At 41.8% G+C, this 24,770-nt stretch overlaps 1 protein-coding gene across 2 annotated transcripts in view; it reads left to right on the top strand.

Annotated features, from left to right (window-relative positions):
- The window catches only part of KLHL2 (kelch like family member 2), a 200,445-nt gene that overhangs the window by 80,523 nt on the left and 95,152 nt on the right, over positions 1-24,770 (top strand). For both annotated transcript variants that reach the window (XM_077477161.1, XM_077477162.1), the window contains one exon: positions 2,625-2,787. In XM_077477161.1, the coding sequence (XP_077333287.1) occupies positions 2,625-2,787 (163 nt within the window). The remainder of the gene's footprint in view (positions 1-2,624; positions 2,788-24,770) is intronic.

The following is a 24,770-nucleotide window of genomic DNA, read 5'->3' on the forward strand; positions in this document are numbered from 1 at the left end:
GCTATCCTCCATTGATCAGATTTGTCCTGACACCTTTCCCCTTCAAAGCCATTCACTGGGAATCTCAGTGTGCCGCTGTTTGTCTTCCCCTAGCTCTTATGCAGCTGAGAATGGAGGGAATGTGATCAAATTATTTATAAAAAAATTAAGTTTTATTTGTGTCTATACACAACTGTTTTGCCTTTCATTTCCTTTTTTTTAAACAATGTGTTTTACAAGACGATTTGTTTTAGAGCTGCCATGACGAGTCGACGTAATCGATTACGTCAACTACAAAAATAGGTTGACATGCGTGCAAGGCGTCGATGCGTCACACAGTGACCCCACACACCCTCGCCCCTTAAAAAAAGAAAGCACTGTAAAAAATTATAAATATGCATGAACTTCTCAACAGAAAAAAAAAAAAAGCTAAGATAAATGAATATATTCTTTTATCTTAACTTTACAAAAAAGAAGTACATAAAAAAAAAGGTAAGATAAAAGAATATAACTAATACCTACATACATACATACCTACATACCTACATACATACATACACACTAGATTAATTAAAAAAAAAAATTGATAGATTAGTTGACAGACAAACTAATCGTTAATTGCAGCTCTAATTTGTTTACAATCACTTTAAGGATTGTTCTATTTTCCTTGTAGAACCTTCTTTCCAGCACTGAAGTCATGTTGAGTGTATGGAAAGTAGTAAGTTTTCTCTTATGGCAGAAAGATTTCATAGGCTCTTTTCTTTGCTGAGAGATGATCTGCCTATGGGCAGTCATATATAGGATTGTTAAATGGGATCTTGTACAAGTAATCCTTACATATTTCCATGAGATATTTAAAAAAACAACTGGCTGGTGAGCAAAGGCATTTTATTTATTTGTCCCCACTTTTTTAAAAGTTCACTGCTTTTCTTGCGTTTTATTCCCTATTGGTATTTCATGGAAATTCTTTTTAATCGGGGGTGACCTGCATGATGGCCAATAATATTTTTAAAATTGTCATTTAAGTGTGACTTAGACTGGAAGTGACAAGCAACTGTTGTAGTGAATGGACGTGTATGCCCTGACATATAGACTGTACTGACTGGATAGACTTGAACCCAATTACTTAAATCTCATAGAACCTTTACGTGCAATTTCAAATGTGTTTTTATTTTTTTTACTTAAATATTTCCTAGTGTAGTGATCCTATTGTAAATATCATTGTGCAAGCACTTTCTGTTATAAGGTGACAACTGTCTCCCAAATATGCTCCTGCGTTGTCACCCTGTGACATACATACCCGCTGGAAGCTACAAATTACAGTGCCAACACACAGACCTGGTACACCACTTACCAGGAAGACAGTCCAGAGCAATAATGTGCAGCCAACACTGGAGAAAATACCTTTAAGTGGTCAAAAAAGGCTGTGGGCATCAGCAGTACCGAGGTGCAAAAAAAATTGGAAATCTGTCAAAGCAATATCTTGTAAGAGAAAAAAACATGGCATGTGTTTTAAAACATTGTGTGTTTGCCAAATAAATGATGTTCTGTTGCAATGTAGATCTAGTATAATTTTGCATCCCGTAACAGTATACACAGACTGGAAGAAAGACCTATTAGGTTCAACCTATTCTGCCCCTAATAGTCCTTTTGAAAGAAAACAAATGTCCTGATTATCCTCCAGTGAGGAAAACCCCCCCTGTGATCACATGAATGGTAATCTGATGATTTTTTATTTATTTTTTTTGCATTGGGGTCCTTTAGATTGGGGGAGGAGAGCGGGTGGAGGTCACATGACCAAACAATCTGAAGGTATTTAGCAGCATAATTTTATACAAACCTTTACAATCACTGTGTAGTATAGTTTGGTAGAGTGGCTGGCATTAATCCTTCTGACTTTACAGTCACTTTAACTCTAGCCCTTAACCCTAACAGGTGATTTGAACACGTAACATTCCCGCACTACTTTGACTTGATTGGCAGAGTGTAAAGTCGCAACTGTCATATTTCATTAGCCAAAAAATGTATTAAAAAAAGCAAAATGCAACAAAAACCCATGTTCAGAAATGCGCCGGAACAATGCATCACCCGCAACCTGCATATATGTGAAGATGGCCTTAGAGGAGATGAGTGCCAGCTGCTGAACCAGCAAGGGATATATTTGGGCGGCACAGTGGTGTAGTGATTAGCACTCTCACCTAACAGTAAGAAGGGTCGCTGGTTCAAATCCCAACCACGACACTACCTGCCTGGAGTTTGCATGTTCTCCCTGTGCCTGCGTGGGTTTCCTCCGGGTACTCCGGTTTCCTCCCACAATCCAAAGACATGCAGGTAAGGTTAATTGGCTTCCGTCCAAAATTGGCCCTACTATATGAATGGAGACCTTGGATTGTGGGCTCCTTGAGGTCAGGGACCGACCGATGTGAGTGTGCAATGTACTGGGATAGGGACAATTGTAGACACTCACTCAGGTTGAACTGGATGGACTGGTGTCTTTATTCAACCTTACTAACTATGTAACTATGAGATAAAACTTTTTATGTTCTCTCTAGACAAACTTGCAGAGGGAGCCCTAATGCAGGTGGTACTTTTTATTGTACCCAGAGTTCAGTGTAGTTTCTGATATGTTCATGTTATCTTTGCAGGTTTTACTTCCAGCAGCCAGTCTCCTACAGCTTCAAGATGTGAGAAAAACCTGCTGCGAGTTCTTGGAATCCCAGCTACACCCTTCCAACTGCTTGGGAATCCGAGCTTTTGCTGACATGCATGCTTGTACGGAGTTGTTAGATCAGGCCAACATATTTGCAGGTGAGTTTAAAAAAAAAAATGTTATGAGATTGTATATTATATGTAATCAACATCTCTTTATGTGATTCATGTTTGATGACAATACCTTTTTCAATAAAAAGTTTGTAGGAAAATAGATTGAGACGTTTATGTGTTTTTGGTGCTTCGTATAATTTATATATTTACAGTATAGTTTAATAGGACACCTGTGGACATATGGATGGAGATTATATATATATATATATATATATATATATATATATATATATATATATATATATATATATAATCAAAGGTGATCATGGGGATCCAATGTCTTGGAATTAAACAAATGCCCACGTGTCAGGGGGATCTCCCCATTATAGATTATGGGAGCCGGTTAGCTTTGTTGAAGAAGACGCATAGCCAAAGATACTTTAGCTGTACTTTTCTGCGGGATCACAATAGTGCAATTCGTTCTGCACTCCTGTGACCCCCCTTCAGCTGCCAGTGGGTTAGATTCTGCTGTTGGCTGATGTCACTCATGCTCTGGATAGAGCCTGACTTTACAGTCAGAATTCACTCAGGTGTCTGGACTGGCTGCTGGCTCAGCCTCTCAGTGAGCTTTAACATAGAAAAAATATTTCGCACTAGTGCTACCGTGAACCGCTGCAACACAAATACTAGGATACTGGATAAATAAACTACGAATACAAAAATGGTGCGCTGTTTATTTAAAGCATATACAATATAGCACAATGCAAATTAAATGCAAAGAAAAACCAAATTGCAAGTTTTGATATACTGTGCAAACATGCAATAAGTGACAAAAAATGTAAATGGATCACGAACAGTATCTCAACAAAATATGTGTGACAAGTTAAACACACAGTCCTTTCAAAATTTGTGTTGCTGTAATAAAGTGCTAGGTAGCAAACATTCCAATATCGCTCCAAACCATGTTTCAGCGTTAAAAAAAGGGGCATGCTCCTTGGTGCAACAATTAGCTTCTTACCAAATGGTATAGATCTCCATCACGGGGATTAAACACAGCCTGTAATCACTCTCCACAGCAAATACTTCTCATTGAGCGTGTCTCCACAGCCATCTTGCAGTGACATAGACCTTTCTTTGGGTGAGATCCACTCGCCACAGGAACATATATGTCATGTGAACAGGGAGAAGCCTCATAGCGTGAATCACTTTAACAGGTTTATTGGAAAAAATAGTTACTCTTTACATTGAGGCACAGAAAAAACGAGCAGTGTTATGAGCCAACCGCAGTGTCACTTGTCCTACCAGCCGTGATGACATCATACGTGCACTCCACCCCATGCGTTTCCCCAAAACTATCATCTTCTGGGATTGGAGTAGCTGCTGGAAGACTGAGCTAGCTGCTCCTGCCCCCTCCACAGCCCATCGCTCCAGTGAGCTCTGGAGGAGCAGAGAGCCGACGGTTACCAGCTCACTGAAGTCTGAGAACCAAGTGATCAGCAGTCTTTGATCACTCCGTTCTCAGTCTAAAGCAGCAGGGGACATATGCAGCATCAAATTAATGCTGCATCCACCTAGGTGAATATAAATGTTTGTTTTTTTATTTATTTTATTTAAACCCATACTTTTTATTCATTAATTCTGATAAAGCATTAAAAGAGAATATCAGGGAAAACAGTCAAGCTTTTCTGATTTATTAGTGATATACAGTGACTTGCAAAAGTATTCACCCCCCCCCCCCCCCCCCCCTTGGCTTTTTACCTATTTTGCTACATTACGGCCTTTTAGTTCAGTGTTTTTTTAATCAGAATTATATGTGATGGACCAGAACACAATAGTCTAAGTTGGTGAAGTAAAATTGGAAAAATATATTTTTCAGAAATAAAAAACTGATAATTGGCACGTGCGTATGTATTCACCCCGTTTTTTATGAAGCCCATTAAAAGCTCTGGTGCAACCATTTACCTTCACATAATTAGTGAAATGTTTTCCACCTGTGTACAATCTAAGTGTCACATGATCTGTCATTGCATATACACACCTTTTTGAAAGGCCCCAGAGGCTGCAACACCTAAGCAAGAGGCACCACTAATCAAACACTGCCATGAAGACCAAGGAACTCTCCAAACAAGTAAGGGACAATGTTGTTAAGTATAAGTCAGGGTTAGGTTATAAAAAAAAATATCCAAATCTTTGATGATCCCTAGGAGCACCATCAAATCTATAATAACCAAATGGAAAGAACATGGCCTAACCGCAAACCTGCCAAGAGACGGCTGCACACCAAAACCCACGGAGCGGGCAAGGACGGCATTAATCGGAGAGGCAGCACAGAGACCTAAGTCAACCCTGGAAGAGCTGCAGAGTTCCACAGCAGAGACTGGAGTATCTGTACATAGGGCAACAATAAGCCGTACACTCCATAGAGTTGGGCTTTATGGCAGAGTGACCAGAAGAAAAGCCATTACTTTCAGCAAAAAACAAAATGGTATGTTTTGAGTTTGCGAAAAGGCATGTGGGAGACTCCCAAAATGTATTGAGGAAGGTGCTCTGGTCTGATTAGACTAAAATGGAACTTTTTGGCCATCAAAGAAAACGCTATGTCTGGCGCAAACCCAACACATCACCTAAAGATCACCATCCCCGCAGTGAAACGTGGTGGTGGCAGCATCATGCTGTGTGGATGTTTTTCAGCAGTTGGGACTGGGAAACTGGTCAGAGTTGAGGGGAATATGGATGGTGCTAAATACAGGGATATTCTTGAGCAAAACCTGTACCACGCTGTGTGTGATTTGAGGCTAGGACGGAGGTTCACCTTCCAGCAGGACAATGACCCCAAACACACTGCTAAAGGAACACATGAGTGGTTTAAGGGGAAACATGTAAATGTGTTGGAATGGCCTATTCGAAGCCCAGACCTCAATCCAATAGAAAATCTGTAGACAGACTTAAAGATTGCTGTTCACAAGCGCAAACCATACAACTTGAAGGAGTTGGAGCAGTTTTACAAGGAAGAATGAGCAAAACTCCCAATGGTAAGATGTGGGAAGCTCATAGAGACTTCTCCAAAGCGACTTGACGCTGTGATAGTTGCAAAAGGTGGCTCTACAAAGTATTGACTATAGGGGGGTGAATGGTTATGCACATTGACTTTTTCTGTTATTTTGTTTTATTTGTTTGCTTCACAATAAAAAAAATATCTTCAAAGTTGTATGCCTGTTCTGTAAATTAAATGATGCAAACCCTCAAACAATCCAGGTTGTGAGGCAACAAAGCACAAAAAATGCCAAGGGGTGTGAATACTTTTGCAAGGCACAGTAGTCTTTTACTTACAAAATGGTTTTTCTTGCTGCACACATGTGCCATTTGTATGGTGGGCTTCATGCACCAAATATTGTTCCTTTTACCCTAGCAAGTGATTACACTGTTTGTACACTTTCTGCCTCAGAAAGCAGTAAAAGGATCCCACAACTACATGTGCTTCCTGTCCAACATTCATATTTTTGCTAGGGAAACTTTGTAGTGATTTCATAGTTTAGGAAATACATAGATTTTCAGTGAAAGTGCATCCATGCTTATGATGGCATGAGGACAGTAGAGCCTAGCTTAAAGTGTCACTAAAGCCACATCATAAAAAAACTATCAATAAATGGTGTGTATTACTTGCTGTTCATACGCACTCATCCACTATGAGATTTATTTTCTGTATTCTGCAAACTACCTAGGAGACCTGGTTGCTCTCTAGCGCCATCTTCTATCCATGTCCCAATTCAGCTAGGGATTTTGCAGCTGTGGTGGCAGCTCTGCACATGCTCAGTTTTCAGTGTGTTTCTATGCTGAGCATTTCCTTCCTATCGCATCCGAGCAGCCCATGTGACTATAGAGTTACACATGTGGGCGTATACACAGTGCTAAATGACAGCACACTCCCTCCCTCCATGCCTATTAACCAGCTAAACACAATGGGTTGGGATATTACATGTAGATTAATGGTGGCTTCACCTCCCTCTTATTCAGTGCGACAGCCTGTGACTGGCAGAAATCCACCCACACCATGTTATTGCCAAAAGATAATAAAGATTGGATTTCAAATATATTTTTGTATGACATTTTAAAACTGTTTATTGATATTTATTTTTACTCCTGTATTCCAAAGGACTTTAAAAAAAAAAAATTTATAACGTGACCAGAAGCAGAGGATTAGAAGATCCTCCAGCTTATATTTCCCTGCAGACAGGCTGAGAAGGAGCTGGGTCATGTGACAGCTGCATATTTATTAGGAAAAAGGTACTTAGATTTTTAATTACTGAGGCTTCACCCATATACAGAAAGAGACGAGACAATGTAAATTAAACAGTGTGTGTTTAGTGACATCAGAGTTTCTGTCATAGGCAGCCATTTGACAGGGTCAATATCTCTAAAATTCAACTCCCTTTTTTCTATCCTAAAACTTAAGTGGATCTGTTGCAGCTAGGGATTGGAAATCGGCAGCTTTTTCATACAGCTAGGGCACATTTATTTTGCATTTTGGTGATCCCTCACCTGCTGTCAGATTCTCAGTGTGAGGACAATTATCTCTGCATCCTCCTAAATGCAGTTACTTTTGCACAAACCCTTTGACATAACCTTTAAAGTGGTACTAAACTGCACCTTTAAAAAAAAAAAAAACCCTGTAAAACAATGCCATAAGGTGCGAATATGTATCGCATACTAGCACATTATAAAATATTTACCTTACAACGAAGCCCTTCAGCGGCGCACTGTCAGCGCTGATGGGGCTTCCATCTTCACCCGGTCTTCCAGGTTCAAGTGCCATTTGATTGGTTGCACTGTTGTGAGGGAGTTACAGAACATGGCACTGAGCTCTGAAGGTACAGCACTATTATGCCGTCGCTGCAGCGTGCATGCGCCTGTAGCATCAACGGCTGCATGCAGTGTGAATCTCCTGAACAGTGCACGTTTAGGAGATATTCACTGTACCTATAAGTGAGTCTTATGATAGGCTTACCTGTAGGTACAAAAACAAAATACTACCACTTTAATGGAATAGCAAAAATGCTGCTGGGGCTCCTGTGGTTTTTAACAGTGGTACGCGTGTGACGGTTAAATCTAAAAAATGTGCAAGCTCTTTGTAGATTATCAGGTCTAATACCCACACCAGCCCACGTGATAAAACAGTGCAGGCTGGTGTCCGCTGTTTAGGGTGGTGAGGTGTGGCACGATGCAGTACAATAAACTGCACTGTTTTATAAACTTGAAATGTCCCAATTTACACACATCTATCTGTGCACCATAGCATATTGTGATGCAATGAGGTGATGTGTGGTGCAGCGTGTTGTAAAGCAATACATTTGTACTCACCGGAACCTACCTCAATGATGGTGGGAGGTGGGCACATAGAAATCTATTTTTTTCTGTGTGCCCTTGTGCTGGAATAAGCATTGATCTGTGCAGCTCAACTGATATGGTATTCTTAGCCTCTATCTTGGCTGTCTGCTTTAAGACCGCTAATTGATCGTTTATTTAGAATATTTGAGTCGTAGTAGGTTCCTGTGATTCGAATCAGAATTCTTCTTTATTACGGGAGCTGATAGAAAAATGGAGGAGAGGGAGAACCATATAAGAATGTTGTATAATTCAGACGCATCATCGGTACTTCTTGTACAGTACTCTTAGTAAGACCAAGATTCTTCCCCCTCACCATCTGCTTTTTCTTGAGCATTTTTTTTTCGTGTGGTGCCGCCTTCGCTTTGTTATTGTATTTCTTATGTATAAAGTAAAATGGACATGCATGCAGCAGTATAACACACTTGTTCATAAACACTTAGGGCAGAAGTGTGACTGTGCCCTGCAGATTATTTTCATGATTCGTCATTAAACAGCAGGACTGACCTAGCCTGATTGTTATAAAAAAGATCTATTACACATAATTCTTCTCTACTGCCAGATCGGATGTCTGCTTGTGTGCCTAATGCATTGTAAACGGTTCTGTGCCACTGACAGTCATTCTTGTTTTCTGGCTGATCATGTTGATGACTTTGCAAGAAGTCTAATGCATGATATAACGTCGCTCATCCAACAGGTCTGCGCTGCCCTTGCTGCGTGTTAGGTTTGTAAACTACGGTATATTTATGGACCACATAGCTGACATGGCAGGGTGATTGTGAAAACTGGAACAAGCAATCATGTATTGTTTGACACTACAAATATTAAAAAGGTATAGGTAGATATGGCGCTCCCCTCTATATGCTCAAAAAAAACTATGTTGAGAGGGAAATCTGTTATCTATAAAGTGGCAAAGTAAATTACATCTAGAATGTGAACAGTGTCCTGTCCACTAAAAATAAATCCTAATTACTTTAACTTATGTGACCACATAAACTTCAATAAGATGAAAATCATTTAAGCTACAATGAAGTAAAAATCATTTGATTTATGTTTTAGAACCCCTGTTTATAGCCCCTGCGTCGTGTTTACGTCCACTGGTTGGGAAAAAAGGTGTGCATTCAAGAGGTGTCAGTATAAGACACCATACCACATTTACTTCTGAGAAAAAAAACAAAACTTCGTATCGAATGCAATGTGGGTGATTTGTGCTCAAAACCAATATATATATGTGTGTGAATACAATACATTTATCCACTGATGTAACACGGACTCAAAATGTATATTACTTCAGGTAACAATAGAAAATGTCCCTTAAAAACGACTGGAATGAATGAAAATTATCCAAAGTGTAGCAAAGTGATTGGTGCTCAGGTAACTCTTATTCTCTGAAGACGGGAACCCGTGCGATTTTTGTGCAAGTAATGGATTTGCACTCACCAGAACCTCTGCCCCTGCTGGGGTAAAAACGCCTTCACAGTGTGAGCCCGTGTCGCTTTGCGGTGCTTATCCTGATTCTTCGCTTTTCTCAGCACAAATTCATTAGTTGAAAGGGAAATATCCATAGTGTAGTATTTTAAAAAGAATCCAGTTTATTAACAAGAAAATTACTCACAATGTTGTTGTGTTAAAAAAATGCCACACACAAAAGAACCTCCGTTTGCTGCAGCCCTGAGAGTGTGTTTGTCCTATGGCCACTCCCTACACGTTTTGTCATCAGACGTCATCTGGAGCGGCCATTTTGGTACACCTCTCTCATAGTATAGGGTGTAGTGCCTATACCGCGCCTGCGCGTGCTTTAAATCGCCATTTTAGTTAAGGGCGGGTGGATTATCTTGTTTAATTGAGAGGTATACCAAAATTTTTTAGGTATGTTTAATATTTATTTTATTTTGCTTTTTTTGGGGGGGGGGGGTGGGCGGTGTCTTTGGTGAGATCACGGAGGTCTAAACAGACCCCCATATCTCTCTTTGAGACAAAGTCCCTTTCTCTGCAGCACTTTACTTGAATGAATAAGGAATCTGTGTGGAAATTGCTAATTCATTCATAAAATGACTGTCTAATACATAGTAACACTCGTGGACTACCATGATCAGCTGTCAGTGGGACATATAGGAGCAATCTATAGTGATCAATGCCTGCGCCCACTCTACTACAATAGAGGGCCCCAACCTCACCTCTTACACACTCCCTCCCCCTTGCCGCGCTCCCCAGCATGACCGCTCGCTGTAGCTCAGTGCAGGGAGAAGTTGCAGCGAGGGAAGCCGCTTGGAGCAGGCATGAGTCGGGGGTGTGGGGGCATTACAGGGAGTGCTCTGAGTGATGGGGGGGCATCTCCCCAAGCCCCATGTAGCACCTGAATCCAGCGGGAGCGGCAGAGGAGGGATGCCGGCTAATGATGGGGGGCTGTAGGGATCAGGCTTGGGGTGGAAGGGAGGGGTGGGAATCGGTGCTAGGGGGATACTAAAGGAAAGTGGGGGGAGTAGTTTCAGGTGAGAGTTAGAGGCGGGAGGTGGAGAGGCAGGTGCACAGGGAAGTGGTGGCATGGGTGGGGTGGTAACAGTTGGGGTTAATTGATCAGTAGGTTGTAATTCGCTGATCAGAGTTATAGGATTGTACAGCTGAGTCTGCTGAACAATTCTGATATAAGGTTATAGTCATTAACCTGACCATGAGCTTATAGCAGAGGGAGAAATTAGGCCACTTGTGAGCACTTCTGTAGGTCTGTATGGCGTATGGACCTGGCAATGAAAGGGTTTAAAGCATGTTATACAGCACAGTGCTTGTGCTGTGTAATTTGTCCCCTTCTATCATCTACAATGCCTGGCTGATCTTGCTTGTTGCTGCCCTTCCCTCTGTAAACTGACCACATTTATCATGGCTGCTGAGCCCTGATACCATGGTCAGTTTACATGCCTCCGTCATCCACTGTCTCTCCTTGTTCTTGCTCCCCCCTCCCCCCCTCCTCTGCCTGTTTGTCAGCTAGTGTCAGTGCCGCCTCTCCCCTCCTGCTAATATAACTTTGTTCTCTTTATACAATCCCCTGTGTTAGATAAAGTTATGTGCCCTAGTGTATGTTTCAGCCATTTCATACCTTATTTCAGAGAGGCGCTCACATGACCGCCCGCCACTCTCCTCTTCTTTCCTCCTCCTGGCTGACGTCAGTGGTGGATTCTCAGCCCCTCCGGCTGTAGTTGTCAGTCGGAGGAGGAGAGCGGCAGGGAGTCACATGAGTGCCGAGTGGTGCTCTGAAATAAGGTATAAAACTGAATATTTTTTTATAAAGCACGTACACTGGGGCACATAACATTATCTAACACAGGCGGTTGTATGAATGTAACAAAGTGGCTTTACAACCACTTTAATTTTGATGTTGTTTTTTATTTTTTTTGACTAAAATGCCATTTTACTTTTAGTGGTATTTTAATCGACTAAACTGTCTGTTGAATGGGTTTAGTTATGATGTAATGCATTATTTAAACATTTCTCTAGAATTTCTAAACTACTTATATACTCCTGGAGTAAAAATCTAATAACGTAATGGGGATGGGGAAGTAAATGAGGGTGGGCACAGGGTACAGAATTGGTCTAGAAAAGCTGTTATTTTACACAGTGCTAAGCACTGGTACCTTGCTGGGAGGGGTAACACTCACAAATGGTGGTTTGCAAGGCATTGTTCCAAAACTCCCAGGCAGGCAGAGGGAGCCTGTGTCCCTCACCCAATACAGCTTGTCAGGGGGCTGGGGCTCTAACATGCAGGCGGAGCTTTGGGAAGTAAACGTCCCTCCCTCACCTTTTTGTTCTTTGACGAAAATTAGAATTTATTTTAATCATAGTTTTTATCAATTAACTTAATTAGAATTTTATTTTCATTTAGTTTTCATCACTGAAAACATTCAACTGCCACAAATTGCGATGGGACTTTTTTTGTTGATGAAATTGACAATGTTGAAAATTAAAGGGTAGTTGATCAGGAATTAGAATGAACCGATGCATTCTTGGCTGCAGAATCTTTTGTTAAATGACAGCGGGGATCTCCTCTGATGCGGTTCGCGTTTTTAAAGATTTTTTTTTTTATGTGGATGCTAGAAGTAGGACCCATTGATAGGTGTGTTAAAGTGCCTTACTTGCATTTTGGTTGGGCTGTAATTGCACCAAGTGGACTGAAAAACACGACTCCACCTGTATTCAGACTTATTGCGGCACAACCCACAGTAGTGCATTACCACGTGTTGTCCAGCCATTCAGAATGGCATTACTGCAGTGCAATAGTGGGAATCCAGCCTTTGGCTTCTAATATAATATGTGAGAGAGATGTGTATGTATGTATTATACAGTGGATATAAAAAATGGTCTACACACCCATGTTAAAATGTCAGGTTTCTGTGATGCAAAAAATAGACAAAGATAAATAAATAATTTCAGAACTTTTTCCACCTTTTTTAATGTGTACAACTCAGTTGAACAACATACTGAGATGTGGTTGCGTAAGTGTGCACACCCTGTTATAACTGGGAATGTAGCTGTGTTCATAATTAAGCAATCACATTCACACTCATGTTAAATAGGAATCAGTACACACTTGCCATCATTTAAAGTGCCTCTGATTAACCCCAAATAAAGTTCATCTGTTCTAGTAGGTCTTTCCTGAAATTTCCTTAGTTGCATCCTGCAGCAAAAGCCATGGTCCGCAGAGAGCTTCCAAAGCATCAGAGGGATCTCGTTAAAAGGTATCAGTCAGGAGACGGGTATAAAAGAATTTCTAAGGCATTAGATATACCATGGAACACAGTGAAGACAGTCATTATCAAGTGGAGAAAATATGGCACAACAGTCACATTACCAAGAACTGGACGTCCCTCCAATATAAATGAGGAGAAAACTGGTCAGGGAGGCTGCCAATATGCCTACAACAACATTAAAGGAGCTGCTGGAATATCTGGCAAGTACTAGCTGTGTGTTCTTCATATGTCTGGGCTATGGGGTAGAGTGGCAAGATGGAAGCCTTTTCTTACGAAGAAAAGCATCCAAGCCCGGCTAACTTTTGCAAAGACATAACTGAAGTCTCCCAGAAGCATGTGGGAAAATGTGTTTTTGTCTGATGAAACGAATGTTGAACTTTTTGGCCATAATTCAAAAGATGTTTGGTGCAAAAACAACATGGTACATCACCAAAAGAACTCCATACCCACAGTGAAGCATGGTGGTGGCAGCATCATGCTTTGGGGCTTTTTCTTCAGCTGGAACAGGGGCCTTAGTCAAGGTAGAGGGAATTATGAACAGTTCCAAACACCAGTCAATATTGACACAAAACCTTCAGAAACTTCATCTTTCAGCATGACAATGACAAAAATCATACATCCAAATCAACAAAGGAATGGCTTCACCAGAAGAAGATTAAAGTTTTGGAATGGCCCAGCCAGAAACCAGACCTGAATCTCACTGAAAATCTGTGGAGTGATCTGAAGAGGGCTGTGCACAGGAGATGCCTTTGCAGTCTGAAATATTTGGAGTGCTTTTGCAAAGAGTGGGCAAATATTGGTCAAGATGTGCCATGCTGATAGACTTATACCCCAAAAGACTGAATGCTGTAATAAAATCAAAAGGTGCTTCAACAACTTATTAGTTTAAGGGTGTGCACACTTATGCAACCATATTTTAGCTTTTTATTTTTACTTTCCTCCACCTAAAAGATTTCAGTTTGTTCAAATGAGTTGTACAGTTTATAGATCACATTAAAGGTGGAAAAAGTTCTGAAATGCTTTATCTTTGTCCTGTTTTTTACATCACAGGGGTGTGTAGACTTTTTATATCCACTGTATATAATATACTACTGCTGTGCCTCCTTGTCACATCTGGGGAGGACCCCCCCCCCCCCCCCCCCCCCCACACCACACCACACCACACCACCACTTTCACCTTGACTACAAATAGAAGATGTGGGAATGTTCTCTGCACTTATCCAGATACTAAAGTCATAAGACTGCCCATTGGTTGCATAGAATAGTTAACTATTTCTCTGCCATGTATAACTTCGAAAAGTGTCAAGTCTTATAGTGGAGCTAATTTTCCAGGCATTTCTGCCTTACTGCTTGCACTACTTTATTATTATTATTATTATTATTATTATTATTATTATACAGGTTTTATATAGCGCCAACAGTTTGCGCAGCGCTTAACAAAATGATATGGAAGTCTTTGTCCATGTTCTGTTGTATTGTTGATTGCAATGGAGATTCTTCCATACAAAAAGAATTGTGTAATGGAAGAGTGTGACACGTGGGGAAATAAATCATGCCAAGCTTGTGATAGTTGCTGACTCACATCTTTCTTTGTAGACCGGTTTTTCTACACAGAGTGCATAATCTGACAAAGGAAGCGCAACGGTGATGTAATATGTTTTGGTCTGCAACCCTGTCTAACCAGCGTAGTATATAACAAGTATAGATGTTCACCAGGATTTACTGTGACCCACAGAATACAGCACTTCAATTGGTGTAAGGCTGCAACTAACGATTATTTTCATAATCGATTAGTTGGCCAATTTTATTGTTGCGATTAATCAGATAATAAACTTAAAAAAAAGTGTGGTGTATAATTTAATATGTAAAGTTAAAAAAAAAAAGGCAATTTATTCTTAAATATAAATAACCAAATATATGGTTGGGGAGCAAAATCTCTAATTCACTCAGAGAATAAGACAGAAGAGATATACTGTATATACTATTGGAGTTTGAATCTGGGAAATATTATCAGACTCAGAGATCAATTTTTTTATTTATGAAAGAAGAAAAAAAACCCTGATTGGATGGGATTTTAAATGACCACCAACGTCAAACAAAAACATATACATACTTTTATTTATGGTTACAGCATGAATACAAAATACAAACAAACAGACACCCAGACCACTAGTGTCTGCGTGGTTTGTCTACAAATACACAAACCCATAAATCAATAGGACAAACAGAAGAAAATGAATGATTAAAATACACTTCTTATATCACCAATGGGTATTTGTGTATTTGTAGACAAACCACGCAGACACTAGTGGTCTGGGTGTCTGTTTGTATTTTGTATTCATGCTGTAACCATAAATAAAAGTATGTATATGTTTTAATTTTTGTTTGACGTTGGTGGTCATTTAAAATCCCATCCAATCAGGTTTTTTTTTTCTTCTTTCATAATTTATCAGGGATGTGACCACCTCGCCATATTATTTGACCCATTGTCAGCCCCTCTCTATTATAATTTTTTTATTTAGACCCCTTTCACACTGGGGCGCATGTAATATGCCCTGCTCCCACATAATGTGCCATGTGCCCTGCCTCCATGAAATGTGCCCTGCTCCCACATAATGTGCCATGTGCCCTTCCTCCATGAAATGTGCCCTGCTTCCATGTATTGTACCCTGTTCCCACATAATGTGCCATGTGCCCTGCCTCCATGAAATGTGCCCTGCTCCCACATAATGTGCAATGTGCCCTGCTCCCACATAATGTGCCATGTGCCCTGCCTCTATGAAATGTGCCCTGCTTCCACATAATGTGCCATGTGCCCTTCCTCCATGAAATGTGCCCTGCTTCCATGTATTGTACCCTGTTCCCACATAATGTGCCATGTGCCCTGCTTCCATAAAATGTGCCCTGCTCCCACATAATGTGCCATGTGCCTTGCCTCCATGTAAAACTTTACATGTAATTGTAATGCCTTCTATTACCTCCAGTCTATCAGCCTCCACCTTCTCTGGGTTCAGATGCTGATCTTCCCTGCACAGAGTCTTTAAAGTATTTTTTTTTTTTTAAAACAACAATGTTATACTTGCCTGCTCTGTGTAATGGTTTTGCACAGAGCAGCTCTGATTATTCTCTTCTGAGGTCCCCCATTGATGCTTCAGATGGCTCCTCCTGCCTTCAGAGTGCCCCAATAGCAAGCTGCAAATTATAGTATAGTGTGACCCTAGTAGAAGGTAAAAAAGCTTCTGTCTTTAGACCTACTCACTTCCTGCCCAGGACTACATGTTCCATGAGGCATTGCTCCTCTCACATTCAGAAGTTCTCAGGCACTTACTAACATGTATGGATGGTGTACTGAGCTTTATGTGTGCTGTACTGTGTTTCCTGATACGTAAACAAATAATGTATTCTGAATGCAGGCCAACTAATCGGTTGACCGATTAATCGATTATGAAAATATTTGACAACTATTTTCATAATTGATTAGTTGTCGATTAATCGATTAGTTGTTTCAGCCCTAAATTGGTGTATAGGTTGGTTCATTGAGTTAGTGATCCTTGATGCTCTAAGGGCTCATTTACACTTGCTTCAGCTTCAACACACATTAAAGCGCCTACCACTTCAACATGCTTCGGTGGCCCTCTTTTTAAGCTTTGTTGATGCTTAACAGATGCGTGTGTATCTAATACTTGAAATTTCTCCAAAACAAAGTGAAGCTAAAGCTGAATTAAAGCCTCTCAAAAGCTGCAGGTGCTTCAAGCGAGCTTTGCCATGGACTTCTATGGAGGCTTTGAAGCACTACTAGAGCGACATGGGGTATCATTTTTGAAGCAAAGCAAAAGCAAGGTGTAAACAGGACTGTAAGCTAACCATTTTATTTAGTGACGGGGCTTTGACTGTAAAAAAGCCTGTCTGAAGCAAGTGTAAACTAGCCATATCTGTGATTTGTGTTTTTTAGAATTTTTTCAATTTGCATTTATAGTTTTTCTAAAATTCAAAGTATGATTAGTCTGCAGACAGATTGGCGTTCAGCTGGACTGTGAAGACCACCATCCTTGAAAACTGTGATTTGTATTTTATGTATGTTTCCTTTGTTGCGTCAACCCCAACAATTACAAATGCTCTGCAATGGCAGCATTAAATAAGGTTTCATTCAGTGAGTCCACTGTACAGCTTTGTGACCTTCTTGCAACATTCAGCAAGTGCCTCTCAAATTATTGTAGAAATTAGAATTTGATTAAATACTAAACCCTCGTACACACTGACAGATCAGTTCGGAACCGATGTACTAACAATCTGATGTTGGTACAGCGATCTTCTCTGCTGTGCTACAGTCTTCTGACGGGTACAGTTGCCCCCCCCCCCCCCCCCCCCCTGAACACTCTGGTAAGCGGCAAAAAAGCACCGACACGGAACCAGTCAGCAGACCTTTTTCAGTCATCGCCCTTGATAGAAACCGGCTGAACAGCTGGCTTCTGTGAGACCGGCTGCTGTACACAAGGGCCAAATTTAGGATGGTTTTCTTCTGTTTTCTATCCTTTGTTTATTTTTTGGAAAAAGTTATAAATAAAGAATGCAAAAAAAAAAAAAACCATACAGCAAGTGAATGAATAATTCTAGAGCTGGTTGCAGGCTGATTTATCCACATTTCCTGTACGTTGGCCTTTCTGCATTATATACAGTGCTCTTCGTTTTTCAGGTTAACTCTGTTTATATTAACCACAAAGTAATGAGATGAATTGCCTTATGGCCATCCAACTTCTAAGGTAATTACTCCAGGCCTTTGGTTCATAGTCAGATTTGCAATTTACCTAAAAGCTTTTCCGCTAAAACTTGCGTTAAAAATTATCTTTCATTTTATGACTCCTTGTCGACTTCGAATTGTGTTTACGGTTTATTTGGTTAAAGTGACTAATAAGGGTTAAAAAGTAACTTCTGTGTTGGGGAAAGATGAAGCGGCCTTTCTGTTTTAATTCCAACAGTCGCAGCCAATTCAACAGAAAAAAAACACGTGTGTGTATGTATGTATGTATGTATGTATGTGTGTGTGTATATATATATATATGTGTGTGTGTTTGTGTGTATATGCATGCATATATATATATATATATATATATATATAATAAAATATTTACACACAAGCATAACTTGAAAAAATATTTAGGGGGTAACGCTATTTTCATTGGGGGGGGGGGGAATGGCTAATCAAAGAAAAAATTTAAACGAATACAATTGTAACTGAAGTCATATTGTAATTGAATATTATTAAAATTACCTTTCCTTTTCAATCTGATGCTCTGTAATTTATTGTAAAATGCAATGCAATATGGCTACCTGGAGGTGTTTTGCTGCTTGTGTGATTGGCTCACCGATTTTCCCAGAAGTCTGCATTAATATACAAGTCAGATTTCAGGCATCCCCTGCAACAAAAATTTTATTTTTGGTGAGATACTCCCAAAGGTAAATCATGTCGCGCACACACACACACAGGTTTAACTGGATGAAAGTGTCTTTTTTCAACCTTGCCTACTATGTCTAAAGGGCCTTTTCCCACTGGTGCATTTTTGGCGTGCATTAAAAATGATTTGCCTTTAAAGCTTATGAGACTTTTCACAGTGCTGCGTTTGAGCTGCGGTTTGAAAAGTCCTGCATACTGCATGTTTGGTGCGCTTTTAAGAAGCGCACCAAAGCTGTACCTTCCATTGAAGTCAATGGAGACCACAACAAAAATGCATCAAAAACACACCCTGGGTGCGTTTTTTGCTGCTTGTTAAGGAGCTAGCACATTCTGGCTTCCCTGATAATTATCCTGTCCCCTTGGTGCTCAACAATAGCTTGGTGTGAACCACCCCCCGCCTCTCCCCCCCCAGATCTGTTCTTCCCTGCCTCCCCCCCCCCCCCCCCCCAGATCTTCTCTTTTTCCCACCCTCAGATTCTGGGAGCCGATGCTCCCTGCTGTTCCACCCCCTGTTTCTTCACCGTCCATTGGTACCATTGCTCCTGAACTGGAGCATCCTGACAACGGGAGGCATTCACTGGTTGTTAAAGCAGAGTTCCACCTAAAAATGGAACTTGCGCTTTAAGTGATGGTAACCCCCTGATATGCCACATTTGGCATGACATTTTTTTGGGGGGGTTGGGGGGGGGGTAGCTGGTACCCTGCCTTTAGAGGCACCCAGCTCCCAATTCCTCCCTTGGCGCCATGGCACCGCTGGGGAGAGATAGGGCTCAGGTAAGTATTAGGGGGTGCTAGGGCGGCTGCTGCACACAAAAGGCTTTTTATCTTGATGCCATTGAATGCATTAGGATAAAAAACCTTCTGACTTTACAGCTCCTTTAACCAGCTAGTCATGGCTTATGCGCTGCATGTAACACATTTAAAACATGTTATGCATTATTTTTAAATGCATAGTGCATTTTAAAAGTGCTGCAGTGTAAAAATACATGCACTGCAGCTTGAAAAGGCCCTAAAAAATGTTTCCTCTACAGATTCACTTTGACAAAAACAGCTATTTCTTCAGAACAGGGACCGGTTACAAACGGCCTGCAGGCAGGGCCGATCCTAGGCGCATGGCAGTGGCTGGGAGCTTTCCTTTTCTGTCTCCTCTCCTCCGCGTGCTGCTGCAGCCCAGCGTGGACAACACAGGCAAGCAGAACGGAGGGAAGATACGCCCATTGCCCCGCCCACCCGTTCTGTCGAAAAATGCCCCCATCGAATGGCCCAACGCATGCGACGTACGTAACATCACAACAGCTGATTTTACCATCAGCTGTTGAGACGGCACAGGCGCACAATAGCCGACAGAATTTCTTTTTTCTGTCAGATTGTGCCCCGTTCTCCCGTGGCGTGTTTATGTCCATGATGGGTGAATTTCTTCACGTTATGGGCGGATTTATGGGCACTCGGGGGCGGAATTACATGTCCAGTGCTGCAAAACAAAACTTTGTGATAGGCGCATTTTTACATTTCTTGTTGGCGGATTTATGGCTACTTTGGGGTGGAATTAGATGGCCAGTGCTGCAAAAAAAATAAAACTTTGATATTCTGCCCCAAAGTACCCATAAGTTCGCCCACATGAAATATAAAAATCCGCTCATCAAAGTTTTGTTTTGCAGCACTGAACATGTAATTCCGCCCCCAAGTGCCCATAAGTCCGCTCACAACATGTAGAAATCCACACATTATGGACAGGAACTCTCCACGGGAGCACAGGGCACAATCTGACAGGAAAAAAAATAAAAAATTCTGTCGGCCGTTGTGTGCCTGCGCCGTCTCAAGAGCTGATGGTAAAATCCAGCTGTTATGTTATGTACAGTGCATGCGCCCTTCAGCCTGGGCACTATTTAATGGAGGGCATTTCTTGACAGGACACCTGGCCGTACGTAATACCACAATGGCTGATTTTACGATCAGCTGTTGTGTCGACGAGACGGTGCCTGCGCACAATAGCCGACTGAAGACATTTTTCAGTCAGATTGTGCCGAGGCATGTTCATGTAGGTGAGGGGCAGAATTAAACAGGAAGGGGCAGATGTTTTTAAGGATGGCTACTGCTGCAAAGATGGGGCAGAATTTTAAATGTTTAGCTAGCTAAATAGGCCCTCCAGGAAGAATAGCAGATAAAGATTTATTTGGGCATCATTAAAAATTCTGCCTCATCTTTGCAGCACTGGCCATCATTGAAAACATCCGCGCCCTTCATGTTAGATTCCGCCCCTCACCTATATGAACACTCCTCGGCAGCGCGAGACACAATCTGACTGAAAAATGTCTTCAGTTGGCTATTGTGCACGGGGGGGGCAGAAGATCAGGCCACCAGCTGACTGCCGGGAGGAGAGGTAAGTGAGCCATCACACAGAGGCTGAGCAAAGTCCTCAGTTGCATGACTGGGGTTGAAATTTGTGAAGAGGGGGTATTTGTGGAGTGTGTGTGGGGGGGGGGGGGTGGAGTTGGTATTTGTGGAGTGTAAGGGGGGATATTTGTGGAGTGTGTGTGGGGGGGGGCGGGGGTGTATTTGGAGGTTAATGGTGCATCTGCTGACACCAGTGTTCCGGGCTAATATTGCATCCGCTAACACCAGCACTGGGGGTTAATAGTGAGTCCGTTGACACCAATGCTGGGGGAAAGGACAGTTTGCATGTGGCCCCCATTGGATGTGAAAATTTGTCCTGTGGCCCTCAGGTAATTTGAGTTTGAGACCCCGGCTTTAGAATAGCAGGTAGGAATCTGCAACAAATTTTGTTACTCTCAGTTACTCTTTCAAAATTGCAGCCTACCTATTTAGATTCTCTTTTCTGGAACTTCAAGCAAGAGAAAATGCGGCCTGGTTCTGGGAAGCGGTGTTTACCATAATTATCCCTGTATGTATTGTGCTGGCAGTTATTCTAATCTCATCGGCTGTGCTAGACCCAAACATGGTATGTCCTTACAAAGGGTTAAAGTGGTTGTAAACCCTTACAAACCACTTTGACCTACAGGTAAGCCTAGATTAAGGCTTACCTGTAGGTCCAAGAAATATCTCCTAAACCTATACGGTTTAGGAGATATTTGCCCGAAGACAGACAGCGGCGCGCAGGCGCCCTGAGCGTGGCATTTCCAACAACGGAGCTGCTGCGCGTGTCGGCTCCCGTGCGCATGCGCGGGAGTGACGTCATCGCGGCTCCGCCGAATGACAGCGGCGGAGCTGCGAGACCCCACCGAAAAGATGGATGCGCCGGACTACAGGGGACAGCGGTGACATCGCTGGCTCCTGTGTCAGGTAAGTGACACATAATGGGCTACTATGCGATGCATAGTAGTCCATTATGCTTTGCCTTTGCAGGGAATGAAAGAGGAAGTAAACTCATCAGGGTTTACTTCCTCTTTAAAGGTTTAAGAGCTAGGCTTCTCCATTGTATGGTAATGAGAATCCATGAGCGCCTCTCTTCAAATATCTAACAGGTAAGAGATATGTTTTTCAAATTTATTTTAGGTATGCTGTGTAAATGGGAATACATAACAAACATATAGTAAGGGTTTTCTCAAATTTTATTGCAAGAGCGGAAATACACTTTAAGTAGCAGAAGGTCTGCTGGTGTTCAGCGTGACATTTCTTCTGGCAAGGAACTGGTGTCACAGTAGAAAAGAAAAGAGATGAGGCATTTCAGCACAAGAAGATATGTGAGCAGATAGCAGAATTCTGAAATCTAGCACCAGCTGAGATTGGAGCCTCTAGGAATGTCATTTTAAGGAGAATTGCTTCTCTAATCTCGGAACAGAAGAAAAGGAACTGGCGTTGTCTATTTTACCAGCACATTCATGTGAAGAAAATGGTCATATACATTGCAGTTTATTGCTGACATTTACTAACATGTACACATTTCTCATACAACCTCTAAGTCTTAATATACACGGGACGTTTTTACAACCTCTTCTGAATGATTGAACTTGACAGATGGTAACACACGTTTAAAATGTCTGTTTTGCCACGTTTGCGTTTGGAAGCTTTTGAAAAAAAAATATATATTTTTCCTAAATAGGCAAAAATGAAAAACGATTGTAAACGAAAAGCGAGTTATCGCGTTTAGCCGCTTGAAATGCCTCTAAACTCAGCGTCTGAACTCCTTTTTTTGCTTTCCAAAAAAGGCCTCTAAACTCAACTGCCTAGAAACGACTGTAAACAACCCTGTGTACATTTAGGCCCCTTTCACACAGGGCGAATCAGTAATGATCCGCCCCGTGAAGATCCGCTCGCTCAGTGGGGATCGCTCCGTTGTCCCCGCTGAGCCGGCGGCGGACAGGGCGGTCTCCGCACACTGTGCAGGGACCGCCCTGTTAGCTCTCCTCTCTCCTCTATGGGGTTCGGATGAGCACGGACCGTCTGTCCATGTTCATCCGATCTGCTCTGCAGACGGATAGAAAAATAGGATTTTACTCCGTCTGCAGAATCGGACAGTAGCGGAGGCGGACAATAGCGGGTGTCTGCGGATGTTTATCCGCAGACACCCGCTATCCCATAGGGATGCATGTATGTCTGTATTTCATCCGCAAACGGATGGATGAAATACGGACATACTGTCCGCATGTGTGAAAGGGGCCTTACTGATAAGATAACTTAGAGGAGAGTTCAGTGCAGCTGAAAAAAATGCCCAACTGCTCCTAAACGTCCGTTTTACCAGCGGCAGTGTACATGAGGCCTAAAAGAGCAACAACTGAAACCAGTAAGTGCTACGAATACAGGTCAGCAAATTTGGCACTTGTGCTAAATAAGAAAGTTTACTCAGTTTAGATTTAATTGTAAGAAAAGTATTAATCGGCATTCCTTACCTTTTTTTTTTACTTTACTTTGTAGGCATACCTCCCAACTTTCTGAGCTGAAAAAGTGGGACCTTTTATCAGAAAATACATAGGCAAGGACACATACCTGCCATAACAACCACACACCCCGTCTCTGCTTACACGTACCATGAAGAATTAAAGGCTCCCCCACATATTTATCTGATTTATGCTTGCTTAACATTTACTACAATGATCACATGAAATGAAAACTACCTGGCAATCCTGCCAGGACTTCCTCAGTCACGATGGCAATGGTCTGCTGGCAGACCTTCCCTCGGCTGCTTGCCACCCATCTGCTCATGCTCTGGCTTTCTCTCTCAAATAGCTGTGCGTTCCCTGTTTCTGTCATCCCACATATCTCCATGTGACAGACTGGAAAGCCTGGTGGGGAGGTTCCAGCAAGACACGTGTTACTTTGTGCCATAGACCCCCCCCCCCCCATAAATTGGACTATGTACTGATCCAGCTGGGTGATTGATGGCCCAGGCCAGCATTAATGTCAGCAAGGCTTCCGTGCACAGAATAAGAATAAGGTGTAGACTAAAAAAAACAAGATTAAAAAAAAAAAAAATTCTAATAGTTGCCTTGCTGTAGTATATGGTTAAATTGTTTAGCGTGATTTTTCGCAAACATAGTTACATAGTTAGTCAGGTTGAAAAAATACACAAGTCCATCCAGTTCAACCAAAAAAAAAATCTATCAATAATAAATATCATACCAGCCCATGTACCCAATTCTATAACCACAGTTGATCAAGAGGAAGGCAAAAAACCCCAGCCGAGCATGATCCAATTAGCTAAAGCAGGGGAAAAAATTCCTTCCTGATCCCCCGAGAGGCAATCGGATTTTCCCCGGATCAACTTTACCTATAAATTTTAGTACCCAGTTATATTATGTACACTTAGGAAATAATCCAGGCGTTTCTTAAAGCAATCCACTGAGCTGGCCATAACCACCTCTGCAGGGAGTCTATTCCACATTTTCACAGCTCTTACTGTGAAGAAACCTTTCCGTATTTGGAGATGAAATCTCTTCTCCTCTAGACGTAAAGAGTGGCCCCTTGTCCTCTTTGTTGACTGTAAAGTGAATAACTCGACACCAAGTTCCCTATATGGACCCCTTATATATTTGTACATGTTGATCAAATCCCCCCTTAATCTCCTCTTATCAAGAGTGAATAAATTCAGTTCCCCTAATCTTTCCTCATAGCTGAGTTCCTCCATGCCTCTTATCAGTTTGGTTGCCCTTCTCTGCACAATGTGGCTTAAAGCGGTTTGAAGCACTGACAAGTTTTTACCTTCATGCATAATACTTACCTGAGACCGATCCTGTTCCATGTTATCTCCAAGAACAGCATAGGTGCTCTGTCTTTCTCCTCACTGGCTCAGAGGCAGCAGTGGGAGCCATTGGTAATCACAGCCAGTGATAAGGGAGCTGGGGCCACATAGAGTGCGGCTCAGAATCAAGCCTACATAAGTGCCCCCATAGCAAGTGGCTTTCTATGGGGGTACTTAGCAGGGGGGAGGAGCCAGGAGCGCTTTTGGGGGACCTGAAAAGGGGAGGATCGGGGCTCCTCTGTGCTAAACCATTGCA

Source organism: Lithobates pipiens, unplaced genomic scaffold (genome assembly GCF_037356315.1).
Source record: "Lithobates pipiens isolate NorthernLeopardFrog02 unplaced genomic scaffold, aLitPip1_a1.2 Scaffold_13, whole genome shotgun sequence".
Classification (NCBI taxonomy): domain Eukaryota; kingdom Metazoa; phylum Chordata; class Amphibia; order Anura; family Ranidae; genus Lithobates; species Lithobates pipiens.